This window comes from Salvelinus namaycush, chromosome 37, assembly GCF_016432855.1.
Source record: "Salvelinus namaycush isolate Seneca chromosome 37, SaNama_1.0, whole genome shotgun sequence".
Classification (NCBI taxonomy): domain Eukaryota; kingdom Metazoa; phylum Chordata; class Actinopteri; order Salmoniformes; family Salmonidae; genus Salvelinus; species Salvelinus namaycush.
The window spans coordinates 16,973,557-17,000,592 of NC_052343.1; the positions used below are offsets into that span (position 1 = coordinate 16,973,557).

A 27,036-nucleotide genomic window follows, 5' to 3' on the forward strand; every position below is an offset into this window, starting at 1 on the left:
GTGACAGGTATTGGTATTTGTATTTTATTAGGATCCCTGTTAGCTGTTGAGAAAGGGGTCCACACAGAACATGAAACATGACATAATACAGAACATTAACAGACAAGAACAGCTCAACGACAGAACTACATACATTAAAAATGTCACATATCAGTAGATACACACACAATATCTGGGTCAAATAGAGGAGAGGTGTTGTGAGGTGTTGCTATATCTGTTTTTTGAAACCAGGTTTGCTGTTCATTTGAGCATTATGAGATGGAACGGATGCAATCATGGCTCTGTATAATACTGTACGCTTTCTTGAACTTGTTCTGGATTTGGGGACTGAAAAGTGTGTCAGTGCTGTGTGTAAGTTGACTATACAAACAATTTGTAATTTTCAACACATGAATGTTTCTTAGAAACAGAAGAATCGATGCATTCAGTCTCTCCTCAACTCTTAACCAAGAGAGACTGCATGGTATGGATATTATCCCTCGGATTACAGTGAAGAGCAAGACGTGCCGCTCTGTTCTGGGCCAGCTGCAGCTTAACTAGGTCTTTCCTAGCAGCACTGGACAATAATCAAGATAAGATAAAACTAGAGCCTGCAGGACTTGCTTTGAAAGAAACAAATGAAACCATTATATTATATGACTAATTGTTGGCTCTTACCTGGCCCAGCTGCTGTGTGTGTGTGTGTGTGTGTGTGTGTGTGTGTGTGTGTGTGTGTGTGTGTGTGTGTGTGTGTGTGTGTGTGTGTGTGTGTGTGTGTGTGTGTGTGTGTGTGTTGTGTGTGTGTGTGTGTGTGTGTGTGTGTGTGTGTGTGTGTGTGTGTGTGTTAGGCTCACATCTCACTGTCAGAAAACATCAGTTCCATTCACTGAATGAAAAAGGTTTCAGCCCAATATGGCGCCCTATTCCCTAATAGTGCACTACCTTTAACCAGGGCCTATGGGGATAAGTAGTGCACTATATAAGGAACAGGGTGCCAGTTTGGGACAGATACAAGTTGTGAAAACAGTTATGATGTTCTTCCCTCTCTGAGACCTTGGCGTTTGCTACAATAAGCGGACATCGTTAACCCTGTCTGTCCCCCTTCCATTCTCAGGACGACAGCGATGGTATCCCGTGGTTAGAGGAGCGCGAGGTGAGGAAGGTGCTCTACCTTTCTCTGAAGGAGTTTAAGAACACCCAGAGGAACAAGGTGACAGATGGCCTCGGCACAGGAAACGTCAACGGTGAGTCTCTCGCCTGTAGCTGTTATTGTCACAATGTCTACATCCCAAATGGCACCCTATCTCCCTATGTAGTGCACTACTTTTGACCAGATCCCTATGGGAGAATAGGGTTCCATTTGGGAAGAAGCCATTGTCAGTGGGCCTTCAACAATAGCCTGCATTGCCTTAGAAATGACAATTGTGTTGACCGTTTCTCTTTCTAGCACATCCACAGCATACTTGTTACTAAATGGTTCTCCAGCACAGTCAGTTTCTTTAGTCTCATCAAACCAGCCAGACCTCGTGAGATCAAATTCTGTTTCACTTAACGAAACGTGAGCGCAGCGGTTAGTCTGGTTTCATGAGGCTAGAATTTCTTACCATAAGAAGTGAGAAAGAATAGGTTAATTTTGGTATTCACAAATACCATGTTATACCTCCTTGTGAAATAGCCCCCTGTTCATATAGTACAATATTATAATTTTCCAACCTGGCCTATCCAGATAAACACCACAGGACCTGGCCTGTCCAGATAAACACCACAGGACCTGCCCTATCCAGATAAACACCGCAGGACCTGCCCTATCCAGATAAACACCACAGGACCTGCCCTATCCAGATAAACACCACAGGACCTGCCCTATCCAGATAAACACCACAGGACCTGCCCTATCCAGATAAACACCATAGGACCTGCCCTATCCAGATAAACACCACAGGACCTGCCCTATCCAGATAAACACCAGATGACCTGCCCTATCCAGATAAACACCACAGGACCTGCCCTATCCAGATAAACACCGCAGGACCTGCCCTATCCAGATAAACACCACAGGACCTGCCCTATCCAGATAAACACCACAGGACCTGGCCTATCCAGGTCAACACCACAGGACCTGGCCTATCCAGATAAACACCACAGGACCTGCCCTATCCAGATAAACACCACAGGACCTGCCCTATCCAGGTCAACACCACAGGACCTGGCCTATCCAGATAAACACCACAGGACCTGCCCTATCCAGATAAACACCAGATGACCTGCCCTATCCAGATAAACACCAGATGACCTGGCCTATCCAGATAAACACCACAGGACCTGCCCTATCCAGATAAACACCACAGGACCTGGCCTATCCAGGTCAACACCACAGGACCTGGCCTATCCAGATAAACACCACAGGACCTGCCCTATCCAGATAAACACCACAGGACCTGCCCTATCCAGGTCAACACCACAGGACCTGGCCTATCCAGATAAACACCACAGGACCTGCCCTATCCAGATAAACACCACAGGACCTGGCCTATCCAGATAAACACCACAGGACCTGCCCTATCCAGATAAACACCAGATGACCTGGATTATCCAGATAAACACCAGATGACCTGCCCTATCTAGGTCAACACCACAGGACCTGGCCTATCCAGATAAACACCACAGGACCTGGCCTGTCCAGATAAACACCACAGGACCTGCCCTATCCAGATAAACACCAGATGACCTGGCCTGTCCAGATAAACACCACAGGACCTGCCCTATCCAGATAAACACCAGATGACCTGGCCTGTCCAGATAAACACCACAGGACCTGCCCTATCCAGGTCAACACCACAGGACCTGCCCTATCCAGGTCAACACCACAGGACCTGCCCTATCCAGATAAACACCACAGGACCTGCCCTATCCAGATAAACACCACAGATGGATGGATATAGAGTATTCTGAGCAGGCAGGAGAAAGGCTTTAGACTGTTTTATGCGAAAGAGAAGATGAAATGATTCATCCTTTCTAACCAAACACCAACGCATTCAGAGTCAGACAGGCTCTAAACGCTTAGGATGCATCTCAAATGGAACCCTATTCCCCATATGTAGTGCACTACTTTTGACCACGGCCCGTAGAGTCCTGGTTCACTAATAAAAGGAACAGGGTGCCATTTGGAATGCACACCTAGACACAAACGAACTGTAGGAAAAGCATCATGCTATTCAGACAGGCTCTAAAGATCAGATACACTCATCTGGGAATAACACAAACGAACAGTAGGAAAAGCATCATGCTATTCAGACAGGCTCTAAAGATCAGATACACTCATCTGGGAATAACACAAACGGAGCAGGAAGTGAACGCTGCAAACACAAGTAGATGCTTCCATTTTGGCTTCTCTTCTCTACAGTAACATGTCTTCTCTGGCTGTTTACCCACAGTGACAAGTTGGGGAGGGGAATTCCTCTTTTCCCTGTATGCATCCCAAATGGCATCCTTTTCTCTATTTAGGCCCTTTTCCCTAGGGGGCCTGGTCCAAAGTAGTGCACTATGTAGGGAAGAGTGTGCCATTTTGGATGCCTCCCTCTTTTTCTCTTTGTTGACTTTCTGTTCAGACTCTCTTCTGATGTTTGTGACTGATTGGCATTTGAGTCAGGATATGGAAGTGCTGTGCTCAGCCTCTCCACGGTGCCACTCCAGGCCACTTCTGAACCTCAGCAGGATTCTCCCTATGCATGGAGATATTATTATCTCTGGGTTTAATGTGTTTCTCTGCACTTAACACCGCTAAGAGACAACGCATGGCATTCCTGCACAGAAAATATCCTATTTTCACACAAATATCTAATATCTAAAATATATATTTTTTGAATTCTCAAAAAGTGCAAATGTTTCAGATTAATTCTCAAGGCAGATTAGATTAGACTAGATTAGATTAGATTTGTGTATAAATCACTTCCTCCTTTTCCCTCTTTCCTATGTGCACTATTAATTTGTACTCATCCACTTGTACTCTTCTAATCTCCGCCCGGCACAGCCAGAAGAGGACTGGCCACCCCTCAGAGCCTGGTTCCTCTCTAGGTTTCTTCCTAGGTTCCTGCCTTTCTAGGGAGTTTTTCCTAGCCACCGTGCTTCTACATCTGCATTGCTTGCTGTTTGGTGTTTAAGACTGGGTTTCTGTATAAGCACTTTGTGACATCTGCTGATGTTAAAAAGGGCTTCATAAATACATTTGATTGATTGATAATGCCAATCATTTGTACAGTAACACCAAATAAATGAAACAGGCAGGGGAGTGCAGCTTGAACCCTCAACCTTCTGTCCTGAAGCCCAGAGCACCATCGACTGTGCCACAGAAGCATGCTCCTTTACACCACAGATAGAAGAATGATTTGAGGCTTCACTACAGACACCCTGGTTCGAATCCAGCCTGTATCACAACCGGCCGTGATTGGGAATCCCATAGGGCGGTGCACAGCGTCGTCCGTGTTTTCACCAGGGTAGGCCGTCATTGTAAATAAGAATTTGTTCTTAACTGACTTGCCTATTTAAATAAAGGTTAAATAAAAATATCAAACATAGTCAATAAACTGTCAGACATAATAAACTGATGAACACTAAATCTCAGTCACTACCGGCATGCAAACATTATTCATCCTCTGGATAAAAGCTATGCAAGATCCCCATTGCCAGTGTTACACGAGTGCAGTGCTAATTTCAGTTATTTCTCTAGTTCAATGGGCCATTAGGAATATTATAATTCTGCCATGATTACAGTGACTATCTATTAGTAAAGTACATTATGTCTTGGATAATGCCCCCTTCTGTGGCTTTTACTGTGGACTTCCTGTCTGATTAATTTCTCTCTAATGGGCTCTCCTACACACACATGTACACACACACACGCGCGCACACACACACGCAGACCTTGCGCACACACACAAACATACACTGGCACGTGCACACACATACACACACATGCACACACATGTAGAGAGAGACACATGCATGCATGCACCCACACACGCACACACACATGCACACACATGTAGAGAGAGACACATGCATGCATGCACCCACACACGCACACGCACACGCACACGCACAGACAGAATCAGTCTGATTGTCAATCTTACAGCATTGAAACGCTCTAACATTCAGCTCAGTGTCCCTCAGTTCATTATCAATGGGACCGCAGGCAAATCACCAGCAGTACCTGGTGTTCTGGTACAGGAACGAGCCATTCCCTGACAAATGGCACCCTATATAGTGCGCTACTTTTTACCAGAGACATATTGGCCTTGCACTAAATATGGAATAGGGTGCCATTTGGGACACTTTGAGCAGACCCAAGTACAGCAACACCTACAGACGACTTCTGTTTCTGTGCTCGCTGCGTGTATTTATGTCCTCAACAACGATGAACAACGATCAACAACTTAGAACAAGGGGGGGGCAAAGTACGGCCCACGGGCACTTCAATCCGGCCCCCTTTTTTCTCCATAATTTCGTTGTGTCCAGTTTGGTAGTTACAGTCTTGTCCCATCGCTGCAACTCCCGTACGGACTCGGTAGAGGCGAAGGTCGAGAGCCGTGCGTCCTCCAAAACACGACCCAGCCAAGCCGCACTGCTTCTTGACACAACGCCTGCTTAACCCGGAAGCCAGCAGCACCAATGTGTCGGAGGAAACACCCTACACCTGGCGACCATGTCAGCGTGCATGCGTCCGGCCTGACACAGGAGTCGCTAGAGCGCGATGGGACAAGGAAATCTCGGCCTGCCAAACCGTCTCCTAACCCGGACGATGCTGTGCCAATTGTGCGCCGCCTCATGGGTCTCCCAGTCACGACCGGCCTGGGTCTGGGTCAGAACCTGGGTCTGTAGTGATGCCTTAGACTTGGGAGGCCCCCGCAAATTGATTTTAACAAACAATTGGTCCCCCAAAAAATGCATCCCTCCGTTGAATTTCAAAATCTCGATGTGGCCTTCGAGCCAAAAAGTTTGCCAACCCTTGACTTAGAACAATGATGAACAATGACAGGGCTTTTGGTTTTGTTCAACTTGGATAGTTTGCTGGCTATAGACAGTATTATTACAGTAGTAAATGCATCAGCCAAGTATAGCAAACAAGTGCTTAAAAAGAATATCAGAAATGTTTAATTGGTATTGGTACTGATAAAAAGATGTTAAACAATAATCACATTCAGTAACACCATCTGTCTGTTCAGAATGAACAGAAACACATGTGAGAATGTTGAAAGGCTGTCTTCTTGCCAAGCCAGATTGCCTGATGGTTTGGGATAATGCTTCTGCGTCATGGAATATAACTTTGCATCGTTACAAAGTGAAACGGCCGTGTGCGACATGGGATTGAATCCCACCCCTGACACTTTCCTACTTTATCTTTTAAAAACAAAGTTAAATGGCTGTAGGCCTAGCTACTGAATTTGATTCTGCACCTTTGACATGTCAGTTAGTGTTGATTGTAATTGATGTCCCTCTCTCTGACCAACAGGCTCTTTCCCACACAGCCATGGCTGCCGGTCAGGACCAAAGGCAGGGATACCGGCAGTCAACGGTAAAGCTGAGTGCTCACGCTGCTCGTCTCAAAGCAACGATGGCAGCAGCGAGTATTCAGGGGACGATCCAGTCAGAAAGAGGTGACCCCTCCCTGTATTACAATGTGGTTAAACTGTATTAAAGGGGCAATCTGGGATTGGTACATATATTTTTGGCCTTACATGAATGATATATATTTATTGATTCTTGAATAATATAAGTTATAAATGCCTCATAAGCTTAGTTCAACAGTCTTACCCTATCAGAACCCCAAATAAAAGCTTGTTTTACTCAGAACAGCAATATGTTATAGTGTTGTGATCTGAGTGTGTACGAGAACAGGAGGATTGGACTGTTGTGGTCTGGGCACTGTGTTACTGTTTGGACCAGGGAGGGGCTGGTAAGAAGGGACGTTGTGTAGTGTACTGTCCTCCTGCTGTCCACCGGCTGTCTCCTATTGGCAGCCAATCAGACCGGGCTGTGTGATAGCCAACTGTCCTGTTGCTCCACTCTGCCAAGTCCAAATCTAATAAAACAACTACCAATGTTTTTACAACTGTTTTTATCATATTCAAAAACATCTAAAACAACAGGCAGTGTTTGTGACAGTCTGTGTTTCTGTGGTGCTGAAAACAAAGCCCAGCAAAAGACAGTGTCTGTGTTTCAAATGGCACCCTATTCCCTGCATAGTGCACTACTTTTGACCAGAGCTCTGGGGGTAGTATTGACCTAATTTAGTCAGGAAGGAGATGCTGAGATCACACTTAGAGAGAGAGCTTATCAACTGAAGAGAGAGAGAGAGCTTATCAACTGAAGAGAGAGAGAGCTTATCAACTGAAGAGAGAGAGAGCTTATCAACTGAAGAGAGAGAGAGAGAGACAGAGAGAGAGCTTATCAACTGAAGAGAGAGAGAGCTTATCAACTGAAAAGAGAGAAAGAGCTTATCAACTGAAGAGAGAGAGAGCTTATCAACTGAAAAGAGAGAGCTTATCAACTGAAGAGAGCTTATCAACTGAAGAGCGAGAGAGCTTATCAACTGAAAAGAGAGAGAGAGCTTATCAACTGAAGAGAGAGAGAGAGCTTATCAACTGAAGAGAGAGAGAGCTTATCAACTGAAAAGAGAGAGCTTATCAACTGAAGAGAGAGAGAGCTTATCAACTGAAAAGAGAGAGAGAGCTTATCAACTGAAGAGAGAGAGAGAGCTTATCAACTGAAGAGAGAGAGAGCTTATCAACTGAAAAGAGAGCTTATCAACTGAAGAGCGAGAGAGCTTATCAACTGAAAAGAGAGAGAGAGCTTATCAACTGAAGAGAGAGAGAGAGCTTATCAACTGAAGAGAGAGAGAGCTTATCAACTGAAAAGAGAGAGCTTATCAACTGAAGAGAGAGAGAGCTTATCAACTGAAAAGAGAGAGAGAGCTTATCAACTGAAAAGAGAGAGAGCTTATCAACTGAAGAGAGAGAGCTTATCAACTGAAGAGCGAGAGAGCTTATCAACTGAAAAGAGAGAGAGAGCTTATCAACTGAAGAGAGAGAGAGCTTATCAACTGAAAAGAGAGAGCAGCTTATCAACTGAAAAGAGAGAGAGAGAGCTTATCAACTGAAGAGAGAGAGAGAGAGAGAGAGCTTATCAACTGAAGAGAGAGAGAGAGCTTATCAACTGAAGAGAGAGAGAGAGCTTATCAACTGAAGAGAGAGAGCTTATCAACTGAAGAGAGAGAGAGAGCTTATCAACTGAAGAGAGAGAGAGAGCTTATCAACTGAAGAGAGAGAGAGAGCTTATCAACTGAAGAGAGAGAGAGCTTATCAACTGAAGAGAGAGAGAGCTTATCAACTGAAGAGAGAGAGAGCTTATCAACTGAAGAGAGAGAGAGCTTATCAACTGAAGAGAGAGAGAGCATATCAACTGAAGAGAGAGAGAACTTATCAACTGAAGAGAGAGAGAGAGCTTATCAACTGAAGAGAGAGAGAACTTATCAACTGAAGAGAGAGAGAGAGCTTATCAACTGAAGAGAGAGAGAACTTATCAACTGAAGAGAGAGAGAGAGCTTATCAACTGAAGAGAGAGAGATCTTATCAACTGAAGAGAGAGAGAGCATATCAACTGAAGAGCGAGAGAGAGAGAGCTTATCAACTGAAGAGAGAGAGAGCATATCAACTGAAGAGCGAGAGAGAGCTTTTCTTTTTTTCTTAAAAAAAAAAAATATATATATTTTTTACCCTCTTTTACTCCCCAACTTCGTGGTATCCAATTGTTAGTAGTTACTGTCTTTTCTCATCGCTACAACTCCCGTACGGGCTCGGGAGAGACGAAGGTCGAGAGCCGTGCGTCCTCCGAAACACAACCCAACCAAGCCGCACTGCTTCTTAACACAGCGCGTATCCAACCCGGAAGCCAGCCGCACCAATGTGTCGGAGGAAACACCGTACACCTAGCGACCTGGTCAGCGCACACTGCGCCCGGCCCGCGAGAGAGAGCTTTTCAACTGAAGAGAGAGAGAGAGCTTATCAACTGAAGAGAGAGAGAGAGCTTATCAACTGAAGAGAGAGAGAGCTTATCAACTGAAAAGAGAGAGAGCTTATCAACTGAAGAGAGAGAGAGAGAGCTTATCAACTGAAGAGAGAGAGAGAGAGCTTATCAACTGAAGAGAGAGAGAGAGAGACAGAGAGAGAGCTTATCAACTGAAGAGAGAGAGAGAGAGACAGAGAGAGAGCTTATCAACTGAAGGCAGGAATATTCTAATTACTTCCATTTATTGGCCCAACGAATCAATTGGATATTTGTAACCGGGTAATATTGATATCTGTCTCATCTCTTATACTGAGTCCCAAATGACACCCTATTCCCTATTCAGTGCACTAGTTTACTACCAGGGCCCATAGAATGTAAATGTAAATATGTCTCTTCTCTCCCTTGCCAGACCACGGCTGCAGGCTCAGAGGAAGTTTGCCCAGTCTCAGCCCAGCTCCCCCAGTGCCACGCCGGTCAAGCTGTCTGAGACCCTCTTGCCCCCTAGCCCCACCTCTCCCCCCAGCGACCTCACCAGACGCAAGCCCAAGACTGAGGACTTCATCACCTTCCTCTGTTTACGAGGTGAGTGACCTGCAACCTTTAGTTTTTTATGGAACTTTAATTTATCCTGGAAGTTCCATAGAGGTCAGAATACCTCTTTTACAAGGGAGACCTACCACAATATAAAGGGCTTCTGTATCACGGCTCAGACTAAGACCCAGATACAGACACAGGAGACGGATAGTACGAGTCTCAGAGTTTATTATAGAACAAGGGGCAAGGGAAGGGTAGGTCAAGACAGGCAAAGAGTCCTAATCCAAATCAGAGTCAGACAGGTACAGGACAACAGGCATGATCAGGACAGGCAGAAATGTCAGAACTGGGAAGACTAGGAGAAACAAAAAACTAGAGCACAGGAAAACACAGGGAACACGCTGGTAGGACTTGACAGGACAAGACGAACTGGCAACAGACAGAAAACACAGCAATAAATACACAGGAGATAATGGAGACCTCCTCGGAGACACCTGGTGGGGGTGGAGACAAGCACAAGACAGGTGAAAAACAGATCAAGGTGTGACATTCTGTGCACTTTCATGTCCAATCCCATTTTACACAAATTAACACATGTGGATTGCAAAGTTCAGTTATGTGTTGAAGTGCTGTGTGTGTGTGTGTGTGTGTGTGTGTGTGTGTGTGTGTGTGTGTGTGTGTGTGTGTGTGTGTGTGTGTGTGTGTGTGTGTGTGTGTGTGTGTGTGTGTGTGTGTGTGTGTGTGTGTGTGTGTGTGTGTCTGTGTGTGTGTGTGTATGTATGTATGTGGGTGTGTTCCCTCATGTACTGCTGTGATGTGGACGGTACACGTGTTCAACAGTTTTAGTCATGGGCTGACATGGAAACCTGTCGTGTAAGCTTATTGGTCGAATGCGGAACACATGAGCTCACGAGGAAGTAATGCTTCAATGTCATAGGCTAACGCAGTAAGTAGTGCCCTATGTAGGGAATAGGGTGCCACTAGGGACACAGTTCTGGTTTTATGATGGTGTTCCCTTTAAGTGGCCTATAACTGGGCTTAGTATTTAGAGTGTCTGGCCTGGCTCCAGTCCCAGTGTGGATCTGAATTACAGTCCATTATACTGTGGGTTGGCTTCCGCCTAACCTCAACCTCAACCTCAAACACAAATCTCTTTTCCCCCTGAAAAAGTTAGTGACAGCTTCAGGTTCCAGACAGAATATGTCTCAGTGGCTTATCTCATTCATCTAGTGATGAAGGGGTTGGAATAGCCAGTCAAACCAGACAAACACTGAAACTTACGTACCAAATCAGAGAATACATTCATGCTGATCTGTGTCTCTTTCTCTGTAACTTGTCATCATCGATACCTCTGCTGATTGGTCTAGTGTTACACCGGTTGTGTTATTATATACAGTATATACAGCCTACCATGAAACATGCATCAACCACACATCATCCATCCATACATCAACCACACGTCATCCATCCATACATCAACCACACGTCATCCATCCATACATCAACCACACATCATCCATCCATACATCAACCACACATCATCCATCCATACATCAACCACACATCATCCATCCATACATCAACCACACATCATCCATCCATACATCAACCACACATCACCCATCCATACATCAACCACACATCATCCATCCATACATCAACCACACTTCATCCATCCATACATCAACCACACATCATCTATCCATACATCAACCACACATCATCCATCCATACATCAACCACACATCATCCATCTATACATCAACCACACATCATCCATCTATACATCAACCACACATCATCCATCTATACATCAACCACACATCATCCATCTATACATCAACCACACATCATCCATCTATACATTATCCATCTATGCATCAACCACGCATCATCCATCCATACATCAACCACACATCATCCATCCACACATTATCCATCTATATATCAACCACACATCATCCATTCATACATCAACCACACATCCATCCATACATTATCTATCTAAACATCAACCACACATCATCCATCCATACATCGACCACACTTCATCCATCCATACATCAACCACACATCATCCATCCATACATCAACCACACATCATCCATCCATACATTATCCATCTATACATCAACCACACATCATCCATCCATCCATTATACATCTATACATCAACCACACATCATCCATCCATACATCAACCACACATCATCCATCTATACATCAACCACACATCATCCATCCATACATCAACCATACATCATCCATCTATACATCAATCTCACAGTTCATCACTGTTGCTTTGCCAATTAGGTTAAACTGGGTTAATGACATTCAAGCATAATGAATGTAAATGCTTCCTTAAAGAGTACCTTTTCTTTTCCTAGTCTCAACCCCTCACCTAACAGTAAACCCTGTTCATTATCTGGGATGATTTCCTTTATTATGCTTTATTAAGCCAGTATAGTAGTGGAGTGTCAATGGAACAGTATAGTAGTGGAGTGTCAATGGAACAGTATAGTAGTGGAGTGTCAATGGAACAGTATAGTAGTGGAGTGTCAATGGAACAGTATAGTAGTGGAGTGTCAATGGAACAGTATAGTAGTGGAGTGTCAATGGAACAGTATAGTAGTGGAGTGTCAATGGAACAGTATAGTAGTGGAGTGTCAATGGAACAGTATAGTAGTGGAGTGTCAATGGAACAGTATAGTAGTGGAGTGTCAATGGAACAGTATAGCAGTGGAGTGTCAATGGAACAGTATAGTAGTGGAGTGTCAATGGAACAGTATAGCAGTGGAGTGTCAATGGAACAGTATAGTAGTGGAGTGTCAATGGAACAGTATTACAGTGGAGTGTCAATGGAACAGTATAGCGGTGGAGTGTCAATGGAACAGCAGCAGCACTAGCTGTTGGTTGTGTCCCAAATTGCACCTTATTCCCTATATACTACTTCTGACTAGTGCACTATATAGGGAATAAGGTGCCATTTGGGATGTAGTCGTTGTGTTTTAAAGCAGTGCTTTTCAACCGACCAACTGATCTTTCACACAGACATGACTTCATATGCTCACTGGATTTCAGACTAAAAGTCTAGCTGGAAAAAGTAGTAAATTATTTGAAACACGATGAAAGCTCCTTTATTTACATTTATTTAACTTGGAAAGCTGCAGAAATTCCAAGAACAATCATTTAAATGTTGAGCGTGTCAAGTCAGAATATGAATTAATCTCCATTTGATAGATGTTCAATCGAATACAGTCAGTCAAATGCATAGGCTGCATGTACAGTATTGTGTCGTGATTTTCACTAAGTCATCTACCAAATAACACTGAACATAATCCAGGCCTGAGATATTGTGATGTGTACAAACTGACTGTAGGAGAACATAAATTACAGTAGAATCCTGAAGACACCAGAACTCTGTATTCGCTGTATTTTTTATTTATTTTATTTAACCTTTATTTAACTAGGCAAGTCAGTTAAGAACAAATTCTTATTTACAATGACGGCCTACCCCGGACGATGCTGTGCGCCACCCTGTGGGACTCCCAGTCACAGGCCGGATGTGTCATGGTCGTTGAAATGAGTGGACCAAGATGCAGCGTGGTATGTTTCCATCCTTTTATTTAGAAGAGAAACTTAAAGCACAAAAACAATAAAGCGAATAAACAAAACATGAAGCTACATGCAGTGCAGAAAGCAACTACACACAAACATAGTCAAGATCCCACAAATACAATGGGGAAATGGCTACCTAAATATGATCCCCAATCAGAGACATCGATAAACAGCTGCCTCTGATTGGGAACCATATCAGGCCAACATAGATATATAATTCCCCTAGATGACCCACCCTTAATCACACCCCGACCCAACCAACATAGAGAATAAACAGCTCTCTATGGTCAGGGCGTGACAGGATGTAGGAAATATATATGCTAGGAAGGAAATATATATGATTTATCCCCCAGTGTACTCTACTTTCACATCATTGTTGTGAGGAAGAAAATAATCCATGTCTCTTTATTTATTGACCTATAATACTAGCTGTCATGAACAACAGAGAGCTATGGCATCCCGTCATCCCGCGCATTGCGCCACCATGAGCAAATAAGCAAATCTCTCTTGTGCAGAAAGAGCATCTTCACACTTGTATAGTCACAGTACACTGTGTAACAAACCCTGCTGTGTATTCATGGAGACAGCAGGCCTGTTATCAGACATCTCTAGGCAGCCAGGAAACAGCAGGCCTGTTAGAGAAGCTCTCCTGAGACTGACAGACAGACTGCTGCTGTAAACAAATCAGCCTCTCTCTCTCTCTCTCTCTCTCTCTCTCTCTCTCTCTCTCTCTCTCTCTCTCTCTCTCTCTCTCTCTCTCTCTCTCTCTCTCTCTCTCTCTCTCTCTCTCTCTCTCTCTCTCCTCTCTCTCTCTCTTCTCTCTCTCTCTCTTCTCTCTCTCTCTCTCTCTCTCTCTCTTCTCCTCTCCTCTCACTCCCCTCTCTCTCCCCTCTCTCTCCCCTCTCTCTCTCCCCTCTCTCTCTCTCTCTCTCTCCCCTCTCTCTCTCCCCTCTCTCTCTCTCTCCCCTCTCTCTCTCTCTCTCTCTTCAGCCTGTCTCCCTCTGAGCCCTGATGAATTAGTGTACCTGACTGACTGGCTGGCTGTCTGGCTGACTGGCTGACCATGCGGACTGGTGGACTGAATGGCTGACTGGCTGGCTGGCTGACTGGCTGGCTGACTGACTGGTGGACTGACTGGTGGACTGACTGGTGGACTGGCTGGCTGACTGGCTGGCTGACTGGCAGACAGACTGGCTGGCTGACTGACTGGCGGACTGACTGGCGGACTGAATGGCTAGCTGGCTGGCTGACCTACTGGATGACTGGGTGGCTAGCTGGCTGGCTGACTGACTGGCGGACTGACTGGCTAGCTGGCTGGCTGACCTACTTGATGACTGGGTGGCTAGCTGGCTGGCTGGCTGACTGACTGATTGACAAACCCGTTATGTTATAGACCCCTGCTGGGTTGTTAAGCTTCTGTTGACAAGAAAACCAGAGCTCTTCCACAGAGCAGTTAAGGACAAGACAAACTATAAGGAATGACAGCCCTGCACGGTAGATCACCTGCTGGGTGTTGACAAACGGTGCTGATTCAACATGTACAATCATCAGGAAGTCAACAGAAAATGACTAAAGATCCCTTACGTATGTCACATTTTCCATTCTGCCCTTTTGGTCCATCTGAATCTAACACTAGTTTACTCTACATTTCACTTCAAGACACTCCTCAGGGCACCACCAAGGTTAGTTACATCTAGCACAACACTATTGTAGACCAGGTACATCTAACACAACACTATTGTAGACCAGGTACATCTAGCACAACACTATTGTAGACCAGGTACATCTAACACAACACTATTGTAGACCAGGTACATCTAACACAACACTATTGTAGACCAGGTACATCTAACACAACACTATTGTAGACCAGGTACATCTAACACAACACTATTGTAGACCAGGTACATCTAACACAACACTATTGTAGACCAGGTACATCTAACACAACACTATTGTAGACCAGGTACATCTAACACAACACTATTGTAGACCAGGTACATCTAACACAACACTATTGTAGACCAGGTACATCTAACACAACACTATTGTAGACCAGGTACATCTAACACAACACTATTGTAGACCAGGTACATCTAACACAACACTATTGTAGACCAGGTACATCTAACACAACACTATTGTAGACCAGGTACATCTAACACAACACTATTGTAGACCAGGTACATCTAGCACAACACTATTGTAGACCAGGTACATCTAACACAACACTATTGTAGACCAGGTACATCTAACACAACACTATTGTAGACCAGGTACATCTAACACAACACTATTGTAGACCAGGTACATCTAACACAACACTATTGTAGACCAGGTACATCTAACACAACACTATTGTAGACCAGGTACATCTAACACAACACTATTGTAGACCAGGTACATCTAACACAACACTATTGTAGACCAGGTACATCTAACACAACACTATTGTAGACCAGGTACATCTAACACAACACTATTGTAGACCAGGTACATCTAGCACAACACTATTGTAGACCAGGTACATCTAACACAACACTATTGTAGACCAGGTACATCTAGCACAACACTATTGTAGACCAGGTACATCTAACACAACACTATTGTAGACCAGGTACATCTAACACAACACTATTGTAGACCAGGTACATCTAACACAACACTATTGTAGACCAGGTACATCTAACACAACACTATTGTAGACCAGGTACATCTAACACAACACTATTGTAGACCAGGTACATCTAACACAACACTATTGTAGACCAGGTACATCTAACACAACACTATTGTAGACCAGGTACATCTAGCACAACACTATTGTAGACCAGGTACATCTAACACAACACTATTGTAAACCAGGAAGTGAATGAATGAGTCCTGCTGTACTTTACCGTTGGTAAATAATGTGTCTTTATTTGCATTATTGGAGTAATAATGTGTTTCCTGTAACACTATATGCTCATTTATTATAGAGGAAAAGGGAAGAACACCACCAGCTTTATTAGCAGCTGTTTCTATCCTTGCCTCTATGTTACCTAAATATTTTCCATAATAGCATCCCAAATGGCACCCTATTCCCTATGTAGTGCACTACTTTTCACTAGAGCCTTATGGGACCTGTTCAAAAGTAGTGCACTATAAAGGAAATAGGGTGCCATTTGGGACTTAAGCAGAATACCAGCCTAAAGGCTTGTAGAATATAGTAGCCTTTCCTGTGGCAGGGAGACGGAGAACCCAGTCAACCGGCGAATAAATCACTTACAGTCAGTGGCCCACACAACGTTACACTACAGTACCAACCAGCTCACAGAATACTACAATACCAACCAGCTCACAGAATACTACAATACTAACCAGCTCACAGTACACTACAATACCAACCAGCTCACAGTACACTACAATACCAACCAGCTCACAGTACACTACAATACCAACCAGCTCACAGTACACTACAATACCAACCAGCTCACAGTACACTACAATACCAACCAGCTCACAGTATACTACAATACCAACCAGCTCACAGTACACTACAATACCAACCAGCTCACAGTACACTACAATACCAACCAGCTCACAGTACACTACAATACCAACCAGCTCACAGTACACTACAATACCAACCAGCTCACAGTACACTACAATACCAACCAGCTCACAGTACACTACAATACCAACCATCTCACAGTATACTACAATACCAACCAGCTCACAGTACACTACAATACCAACCAGCTCACAGTACACTACAATACTAACCAGCTCACAGTACACTACAATACCAACCAGCTCACAGTACACTACAATACTAACCAGCTCACAGTACACTACAATACCAACCAGCTCACAGTATACTACAATACCAACCAGCTCACAGTACACTACAATACCAACCAGCTCACAGTACACTACAATACCAACCAGCTCACAGTACACTACAATACCAACCAGCTCACACTCACAGTACACTACAATACCAACCAGCTCACAGTACACTACAATACCAACCAGCTCACAGTATACTACAATACTAACCAGCTCACAGTACACTACAATACCAACCAGCTCACAGTACACTACAATACCAACCAGCTCACGGTACACTACAATACTAACCAGCTCACAGTACACTACAATACCAACCAGCTCACAGTACACTACAATACCAACCAGCTCACAGTACACTACAATACCAACCAGCTCACACTCACAGTACACTACAATACCAACCAGCTCACAGTACACTACAATACCAACCAGCTAACAGTACACTACAATACCAACCAGCTCATAGTACACTACAATATCAACCAGCTCACAGTACACTACAATACCAACCAGCTCACAGTACACTACAATACCAACCAGCTCACAGTATACTACAATACTAACCAGCTCACAGTATACTACAATACCAACCAGCTCACAGTACACTACAATACCAACCAGCTCACAGTACACTACAATACCAACCAGCTCACACTCACAGTACACTACAATACCAACCAGCTCACAGTACACTACAATACCAACCAGCTAACAGTACACTACAATACCAACCAGCTCACAGTACACTACAATACCAACCAGCTCACAGTACACTACAATACCAACTAGCTCACAGTACACTACAATACCAACCAGCTCACAGTACACTACAATACCAACCAGCTCACACTCACAGTACACTACAATACCAACAAGCTCACAGTACACTACAATACCAACCAGCTAACAGTACACTACAATACCAACCAGCTCACAGTACACTATAATACCAACTAGCTCACAGTACACTACAATACCAACCAGCTCACAGTACACTACAATACCAACCAGCTCACACTCACAGTACACTACAATACCAACCAGCTCACAGTACACTACAATACCAACCAGCTCACAGTACACTACAATACCAACCAGCTCACAGTACACTACAATACCAACCAGCTCACAGTACACTACAATACCAACCAGCTCACAGTACACTACAATACCAACCAGCTCACAGTACACTACAATACCAACCAGCTCACACTCACAGTACACTACAAAACCAACCAGCTCACAGTATACTACAATACCAACCAGCTCACGGTACACTACAATACCAACCAGCTCACAGTACACTACAATGCCAACCAGCTCACAGTACATTACAATACCAACCAGCTCACAGTATACTACAATACTAACCAGCTCACAGTACACTACAATACCAACCAGCTCACAGTATACTACAATACCAACCAGCTCACAGTATACTACAATACTAACCAGCTCACAGTACACTACAATACCAACCAGCTCACAGTACACTACAATACCAACCAGCTCACAGTATACTACAATACTAACCAGCTCACAGTATACTACAATACCAACCAGCTCACAGTACACTACAATACCAACCAGCTCACAGTACACTACAATACCAACCAGCTCACAGTATACTACAATACCAACCAGCTCACAGTATACTACAATACTAACCAGCTCACAGTACACTACAATACCAACCAGCTCACAGTATACTACAATACCAACCAGCTCACAGTACATTACAATACCAACCAGCTCACAGTACACTACAATACCAACCAGCTCACAGTATACTACAATACCAACCAGCTCACAGTATACTACAATACCAACCAGCTCACAGTATACTACAATACCAACCAGGTTACACTCACAGTACACTACAATACCAACCAGCTCACAGTATACTACAATACCAACCAGCTCACACTCACAGTACACTACAATACCAACCAGCTCACACTCACAGTACACTACAATACCAACCAGCTCACACTCACAGTATACTACAATACCAACCAGCTCACACTCACAGTACACTACAATACCAACCAGCTCACACTCACAGTACACTACAATACCAACCAGCTCACACTCACAGTACACTACAATACCAACCAGCTCACACTCACAGTACACTACAATACCAACCAGCTCACACTCACAGTACACTACAATACCAACCAGCTCACACTCACAGTACACTACAATACCAACCAGCTCACACTCACAGTACACTACAATACCAACCAACTCACACTCACAGTACACTACAATACCAACCAGCTCACACTCACAGTACACTACAATACCAACCAGCTCACACTCACAGTACACTACAATACCAACCAACACACACTCACAGTACATTACAATACCAACCAAAGCAGTACAAATGCACACTGGCATTAAAGCTCAGCGTTTTTCTCTCCCATGCAACTCTATTGTCATGACGGCCTCTCTGATTGATTACCTTGGTCTATCCCATGCAACTATATTATCATGATTGCCTTTCTGATCGATTATCTTGGTCTAGCCCATGCAACTCAATAGAATCTTTCCCCAAAGCCCGTACACATTCATACCAGCCCCGATGCATAGCCTAACTGCAATCAATTACTAGGTCGCCATGCAACTCTGCATAGCCTACTATCTCCCCAATGCACGATCACATGGCAGCCCAAGCGGCAGGCAGGCAGTGCCATGGACCCGCTGACCTTCAGAGAGGATAAATGGCCATTCATTTGCCCTTGGGCCGAGATGAGGGCTGAGTAGGCTGAACAGGCTCTCCATTGTGAGGAGGGCAGTAGCCTGGGGTCTCCTCTCAGTGAGGATCATCGTCATGGTGGACTAGAGGGTGGTCCGGGGGGACGGAGGGAGCTCTCTTCGTCCCAAATGGCACCCTATTCCCTACATAGTGCACTACTTTTGACCTGGGCACGTACAGACTGAAGTGCATACTTTTGACCAGAGCCATATGGGTCTTGATCAAAAGTAGTGCACTATGTAGGGAATAGGGTGCCGTTTGGGATGCTTCCTGTCATTAGGTTCAGCTGATGCCTCCAGGGTTGGTTGGTTAGTGTCATGGCCCAGGGGCTATTAAAACAGAGTGTCCTATAGACATGTGGTGTGTCCAGATGTGTTTTAATGTCACGTGCACAAGTAGAGTGAAATGCCTTTTTTACAAACTCTAAACCCAACAATGCAGTAATCAATATCAATGTAGTACTACAAATAACAAGGTAGAACAAAAACACAGGTGTAACGGCTGTCTAATTCCTCCTCCTCGGATGAGGAGAAGGGGTAAGGGTCGGACCAAAACGCAGAGTTGTTAGTGCTCATATTGATTTAATCAAAACGAAACTGAACACTTACAAATACAAAAAAAACAACAAACGTGACAAAACCGAAAACAGACCCGTGTGGCACGAACACTGACACGAGATACAAACACCCACAAACACACACGTGAACCCCGGCTGCCTTAGTATGATTCTCAATCAGGGACAACGATTGACAGCTGCCTCTGATTGAGAATCATACCAGGCCGAACACAAAATCCCAACATAGAAAATCACACATAGACAAACCCACCCAACTCACGCCCTGACCAACTAAATAAATACAAGACAAAAGAAAACAGGTCAGGAACGTGACAACAGGAGATATAAAAATAAGAAGAGCAGGAGAAAGTAAGAAGCTATACACAGGGTCAGTTCAGTACCATATTAACAATGTGCATGGATACTGGAGTGACAGAGGTAGATATGTAGAGGGGTAAACATACTATATACAGGGTCAGTTCAGTACCATATTAACAATGTGCAGGGACACTGGAGTGATAGAGGTAGATATGTAGAGGGGTAAACATACTATATACAGGGTCAGTTCAGTACCATATTAACAATGTGCATGGATACTGGAGTGACAGAGGTAGATATGTAGAGGGGTAAACATACTATATACAGGGTCAGTTCAGTACCATATTAACAATGTGCAGGGACACTGGAGTGATAGAGGTAGATATGTAGAGGGGTAAACATACTATATACAGGGTCAGTTCAGTACCATAATAACAATGTGCAGGGACACTGGAGTGATAGAGGTAGATATGTAGAGGGGTAAACATACTATATACAGGCTCAGTTCAGTACCATATTAACAATGTGCAGGACACTGGAGTGATAGAGGTAGATATGTAGAGGGGTAAACATACTATATACAGGCTCAGTTCAGTACCATATTAACAATGTGCAGGGACACTGGAGTGATAGAGGTAGATATGTAGAGGGGTAAGGTGACTAGGCATCAGGATATATGATAAACAGAGTAGCAGCAGTGTAAATTATGATTGTATGTGACTGTGTGTGTGTGTGTAGAGTCAGTATGAATGTGTGTGCATGTTGTGTGTGTGTTGGAGTGTCAGTGTGCAAGAGTGTGTAGAGTCAGTATAAATGTGTGTGTCACGGATCCCTCCGGAACTTTTATTACGCACACCTGGCCCCTGTTCCCACGGATTAGTTATTGTATAAGTGTTCCCTTTGGTTTCCATTGGGCTGTCGAGTATTGTTACAATGTCCGTTGGTACGTTTGACTACCTGTGCTGTGTGTTTTGGCTTTCGTGCCATTGTGGATTGCGCAGATGATTACGGGTCTCGTTCCGTGTGTTAATCATTGTGCGCGTGTGTTATTTATCTGAGGATCTCCTCGCTCTTTTGTTTTGGGATTCTACCCTGTGTTTTGTTACGTGTTTGTTTGGTCTTCGACCCCGTGCCTTTCCACGGCACGCCGTAATTTGGGCTTAATAAAAAACCCTATTACGCATTCCTGCGCCTGTCTCCCGAATCATTTATGCCAACGTGACAGTGTGTGCATGTTGTGTGTGAGTTGGAGTGTCAGTGTGTGAGAGTGTGTAGAGTACTGTGAGTGTGCATAGAGACAGTGTAAAACATTAACTACAAGGATATCTGGTGTGGTCTTTATTCCCCGTGATTACAACTATGAGGAGGGAGGTGGGTAGTGTGGATGGAGATGAGGAGGGAGGTGGGTAGTATGGATGGAGATGAGGAGGGAGGTGGGTAGTATGGATGGAGTTGAGGAGGGAGGTGGGTAGTGTGGTTGGAGATGAGGAGGGAGGTGGGTAGTGTGGATGGAGATGAGGAGGGAGGTGGGTAGTGTGGATGGAGATGAGGAGGGAGGTGGGTAGTGTGGATGGAGATGAGGAGGGAGGTGGGTAGTATGGATGGAGATGAGGAGGGGGGTGGGTAGTATGGATGGAGATGAGGAGGGGGGTGGGTAGTATGGATGGAGATGAGGAGGGAGGTGGGTAGTGTGGATGGAGATGAGGAGGGAGGTGGGTAGTATGGATGGAGATGAGGAGGGAGGTGGGTAGTGTGGATGGAGATGAGGAGGGAGGTGGGTAGTGTGGATGGAGATGAGGAGGGAGGTGGGTAGTATGGATGGAGATGAGGAGGGAGGTGGGTAGTGTGGATGGAGATGAGGAGGGAGGTGGGTAGTATGGATGGAGATGAGGAGGGAGGTGGGTAGTATGGATGGAGATGAGGAGGGAGGTGGGTAGTGTGGATGGAGATGAGGAGGGAGGTGGGTAGTGTGGATGGAACTATGAGAAGGGAGGTGGGTAGTGTGGATGGAGATGAGGAGGGATGTGGGTAGTGTGGATGGAGATGAGGAGGGAGGTGGGTAGTATGGATGGAGATGAGGAGGGAGGTGGGTAGTATGGATGGAGATGAGGAGGGAGGTGGGTAGTGTGGATGGAGATGAGGAGGGAGGTGGGTAGCATGGATGGAGATGAGGAGGGAGGTGGGTAGTGTGGATGGAGATGAGGAGGGAGGTGGGTAGTATGGATGGAGATGAGGAGGGAGGTGGGTAGTGTGGATGGAGATGAGGAGGGAGGTGGGTAGTATGGATGGAGATGAGGAGGGAGGTGGGTAGTGTGGATGGAGATGAGGAGGGAGGTGGGTAGTGTGGATGGAGATGAGGAGGGAGGTGGGTAGTATGGATGGAGATGAGGAGGGAGGTGGGTAGTATGGATGGAGATGAGGAGGGAGGTGGGTAGTATGGATGGAGATGAGGAGGGAGGTGGGTAGTATGGATGGAGATGAGGAGGGAGGTGGGTAGTATGGATGGAGATGAGGAGGGAGGTGGGTAGTGTGGATGGAGATGAGGAGGGAGGTGGGTAGTGTGGATGGAGATGAGCTGGGAGGTGGGTAGTGTGGATTGAGTTGAGGAGGGAGGTGGGTAGTGTGGATGGAGTTGAGGAGGGAGGTGGGTAGTATGGATGGAGATGAGGAGGGAGGTGGGTAGTATGGATGGAGATGAGGAGGGAGGTGGGTAGTATGGATGGAGTTGAGGAGGGAGGTGGGTAGTATGGATGGAACTATGAGGAGGGAGGTGGGTAGTATGGATGGAGATGAGGAGGGAGGTGGGTAGTATGGATGGAGATGAGGAGGGAGGTGGGTAGTGTGGATGGAACTATGAGGAGGGAGGTGGGTAGTATGGATGGAGATGAGGAGGGAGGTGGGTAGTATGGATGGAGATGAGGAGGGAGGTGGGTAGTATGGATGGAGATGAGGAGGGAGGTGGGTAGTATGGATGGAGATGAGGAGGGAGGTGGGTAGTGTGGATTTAGATGAGGAGGGAGGTGGGTAGTGTGGATGGAGATGAGGAGGGAGGTGGGTAGTATGGATGGAGATGAGGAGGGAGGTGGGTAGTATGGATGGAGATGAGGAGGGAGGTGGGTAGTATGGATGGAGATGAGGAGGGAGGTGGGTAGTATGGATGGAGATGAGCTGGGAGGTGGGTAGTATGGATGGAGATGAGGAGGGAGGTGGGTAGTGTGGATGGAGATGAGGAGGGAGGTGGGTAGTGTGGATTTAGATGAGGAGGGAGGTGGGTAGTGTGGATGGAGATGAGGAGGGAGGTGGGTAGTGTGGATGGAGATGAGGAGGGAGGTGGGTAGTATGGATGGAGATGAGGAGGGAGGTGGGTAGTATGGATGGAGATGAGGAGGGAGGTGGGTAGTATGGATGGAGATGAGGAGGGAGGTGGGTAGTGTGGATGGAGATGAGGAGGGAGGTGGGTAGTGTGGTTGGAGATGAGGAGGGAGGTGGGTAGTATGGATGGAGATGAGGAGGGAGGTGGGTAGTGTGGATGGAGATGAGGAGGGAGGTGGGTAGTATGGATGGAGATGAGGAGGGAGGTGGGTAGTATGGATGGAGATGAGGAGGGAGGTGGGTAGTATGGATGGAGATGAGGAGGGAGGTGGGTAGTATGGATGGAGATGAGGAGGGAGGTGGGTAGTATGGATGGAGATGAGGAGGGAGGTGGGTAGTATGGATGGAGATGAGGAGGGAGGTGGGTAGTGTGGATGGAACTATGAGGAGGGAGGTGGGTAGTATGGATGGAGATGAGGAGGGAGGTGGGTAGTGTGGATGGAGATGAGGAGGGAGGTGGGTAGTATGGATGGAGATGAGGAGGGAGGTGGGTAGTGTGGATGGAACTATGAGGAGGGAGGTGGGTAGTATGGATGGAGATGAGGAGGGAGGTGGGTAGTATGGATGGAGATGGGGAGGGAGGTGGGTAGTATGGATGGAGATGAGGAGGGAGGTGGGTAGTATGGATGGAGATGAGGAGGGAGGTGGGTAGTATGGATGGAGATGAGGAGGGAGGTGGGTAGTATGGATGGAGATGAGGAGGGAGGTGGGTAGTATGGATGGAGATGAGGAGGGAGGTGGGTAGTATGGATGGAGATGAGGAGGGAGGTGGGTAGTATGGATGGAGATGAGGAGGGATGTGGGTAGTATGGATGGAGATGAGGAGGGAGGTGGGTAGTATGGATGGAGATGAGGAGGGAGGTGGGTAGTATGGATGGAGATGAGGAGGGAGGTGGGTAGTATGGATGGAGATGAGGAGGGAGGTGGGTAGTATGGATGGAGTTGAGGAGGGAGGTGGGTAGTGTGGATGGAACTATGAGGAGGGAGGTGGGTAGTATGGATGGAGATGAGGAGGGAGGTGGGTAGTGTGGATGGAGATGAGGAGGGAGGTGGGTAGTGTGGATGGAGATGAGGAGGGAGGTGGGGTAGTATGGATGGAGATGAGGAGGGAGGTGGGTAGTATGGATGGAGATGAGGAGGGAGGTGGGTAGTGTGGATGGAGATGAGGAGGGAGGTGGGTAGTATGGATGGAGATGAGGAGGGAGGTGGGTAGTATGGATGGAGATGAGGAGGGAGGTGGGTAGTGTGGATGGAGATGAGGAGGGAGGTGGGTAGTATGGATGGAGATGAGGAGGGAGGTGGGTAGTGTTGGATGGAGTGAGGAGGGAGGTGGTAGTGTGGATGAGTTGAGGAGGGAGGTGGGTAGTGTGGATGGAGATGAGGAGGGAGGTGGGTAGTATGGATGGAGATTGAGGAGGGAGGTGGGTAGTATGGATGGAGATGAGGGAGGGAGGTGGGTAGTATGGATGGAGATGAGGAGGGAGGTGGTAAGTGTGGATGGAGATGAGGAGGGAGGTGGGTAGTATGGATGAGATGAGGGAGGGGAGGTGGGTAGTATGGATGGAGATGGAGGAGGGATGTGGGTAGTATGGAGTGGAGTATGAGGAGGGAGGTGGGTAGTATGGATGGAGATGAGGAGGGAGGTGGGTAGTGTGGATTTAGATGAGGAGGAGGTGGGTAGTATGGATATGGATGGAGATGAGGAGGGAGGTGGGTAGTATGAGATGGAGATGAGGAGGGAGGTGGGTTAGTATGGATGGAGTATGAGGAGAGGAGGTGGGTAGTATGGATGGAGATGAGGAGGGAGGTGGGTAGTGTGATGGAGATGAGAGGGAGGTGGGTAGGTATTGATGGGATAGGAGGGAGGGGTGTAGTATGGATGAGATGAGAGGGGAGGTGGGTAGTGTGGATGGAGATGAGGAGGAGGTTGGGTAGTGTGGATGGAGATGAGGAGGGAGGTGGGTAGTTATGGATGGAGATGAGGAGGAGGTGGGTAGTATGGATGGAGAATGAGGAGGGAGGTGGGTAGTAGTGGATTGGAGATGAGGAGGGAGGTGGGTAGTAGGATGGAGTGAGGAGGGGAGGTGGGTAGTAGGATGGAGATGAGGAGGGAGGTGGTAGTGTGGATGGAGATGAGGAGGGAGGTGGGTATATGGATGGAGATGAGGAGGGAGGTGGGTAGTATGGATGAGAGAGGATGGGGGTGGTAGTATGTGGATGGAGATGAGGAGGGGGTGGTAGTGATGGATGGAGTTGAGGAGGGAGGTGGTAGTGTGGATGGATATGAGGAGGGAGGTGGGTAGTATGGATGAGAGAGGAGGGAGGTGGGTAGTATGGATGGAGATGAGGAGGGATTGGGTAGTATGGATGGAGATGAGGAGGGAGTGTGGGTATTATGGATGGAGATGAGAGGGAGGTGGGTAGTATGGATGGAGATGAGGAGGGAGGTGGGTAGTATGGATGGAGATGAGGAGGGAGGTGGGTAGTATGGATGGAGTTGAGGAGGGAGGTGGGTAGTGTGGATGGAACTATGAGGAGGGAGGTGGTAGTATGGATGGAGATGAGGAGGGAGGTGGGTAGTGTGGATGGAGTATGAGGAGGGGAGGTGGGTAGTGTGGATGAGATGAGGAGGAGGTGGGTAGTATGGATGGAGATGAGGAGGGAGGTGGGTAGTATGGATGGAGATGAGGAGGGAGGTGGGTAGTGTGGATGGAGATGAGGAGGGGAGGTGGTAGTAGTGGGATGGAGATGAGGAGGAGGTGGGTAGTATGGATGTGAGATGAGGAGGGAGGTGTAGTGTGGATGGGATGAGGAGGGAGGGTGGGTATTATGGATGAGATGAGGAGCATGGGTTGGTGATAAACATTGGTGGTGGAAAACGCAAAAAAAAAAAAGTGTAAAAAGGCCAAAAAAAAAAGGATACACCTCATCACTAGTTGTTAAAAAAGGTGGGGCGCGTTCCTCTTAATCGCGTCCCTCTTGGTCTAAGAAGGGCCAC

At 46.2% G+C, this 27,036-nt stretch overlaps 1 protein-coding gene across 2 annotated transcripts in view; it reads left to right on the top strand.

Moving 5' to 3' along the window:
* The window catches only part of jarid2a (jumonji, AT rich interactive domain 2a), a 96,462-nt gene that overhangs the window by 35,421 nt on the left and 34,005 nt on the right, over positions 1 to 27,036 (top strand). For both annotated transcript variants that reach the window (XM_038977510.1, XM_038977509.1), the window contains exons 2-4: positions 1,094 to 1,223; positions 6,488 to 6,632; positions 9,452 to 9,624. In XM_038977510.1, coding sequence (XP_038833438.1) covers positions 1,094 to 1,223; positions 6,488 to 6,632; positions 9,452 to 9,624 — 448 coding nt within the window. The remainder of the gene's footprint in view (positions 1 to 1,093; positions 1,224 to 6,487; positions 6,633 to 9,451; positions 9,625 to 27,036) is intronic.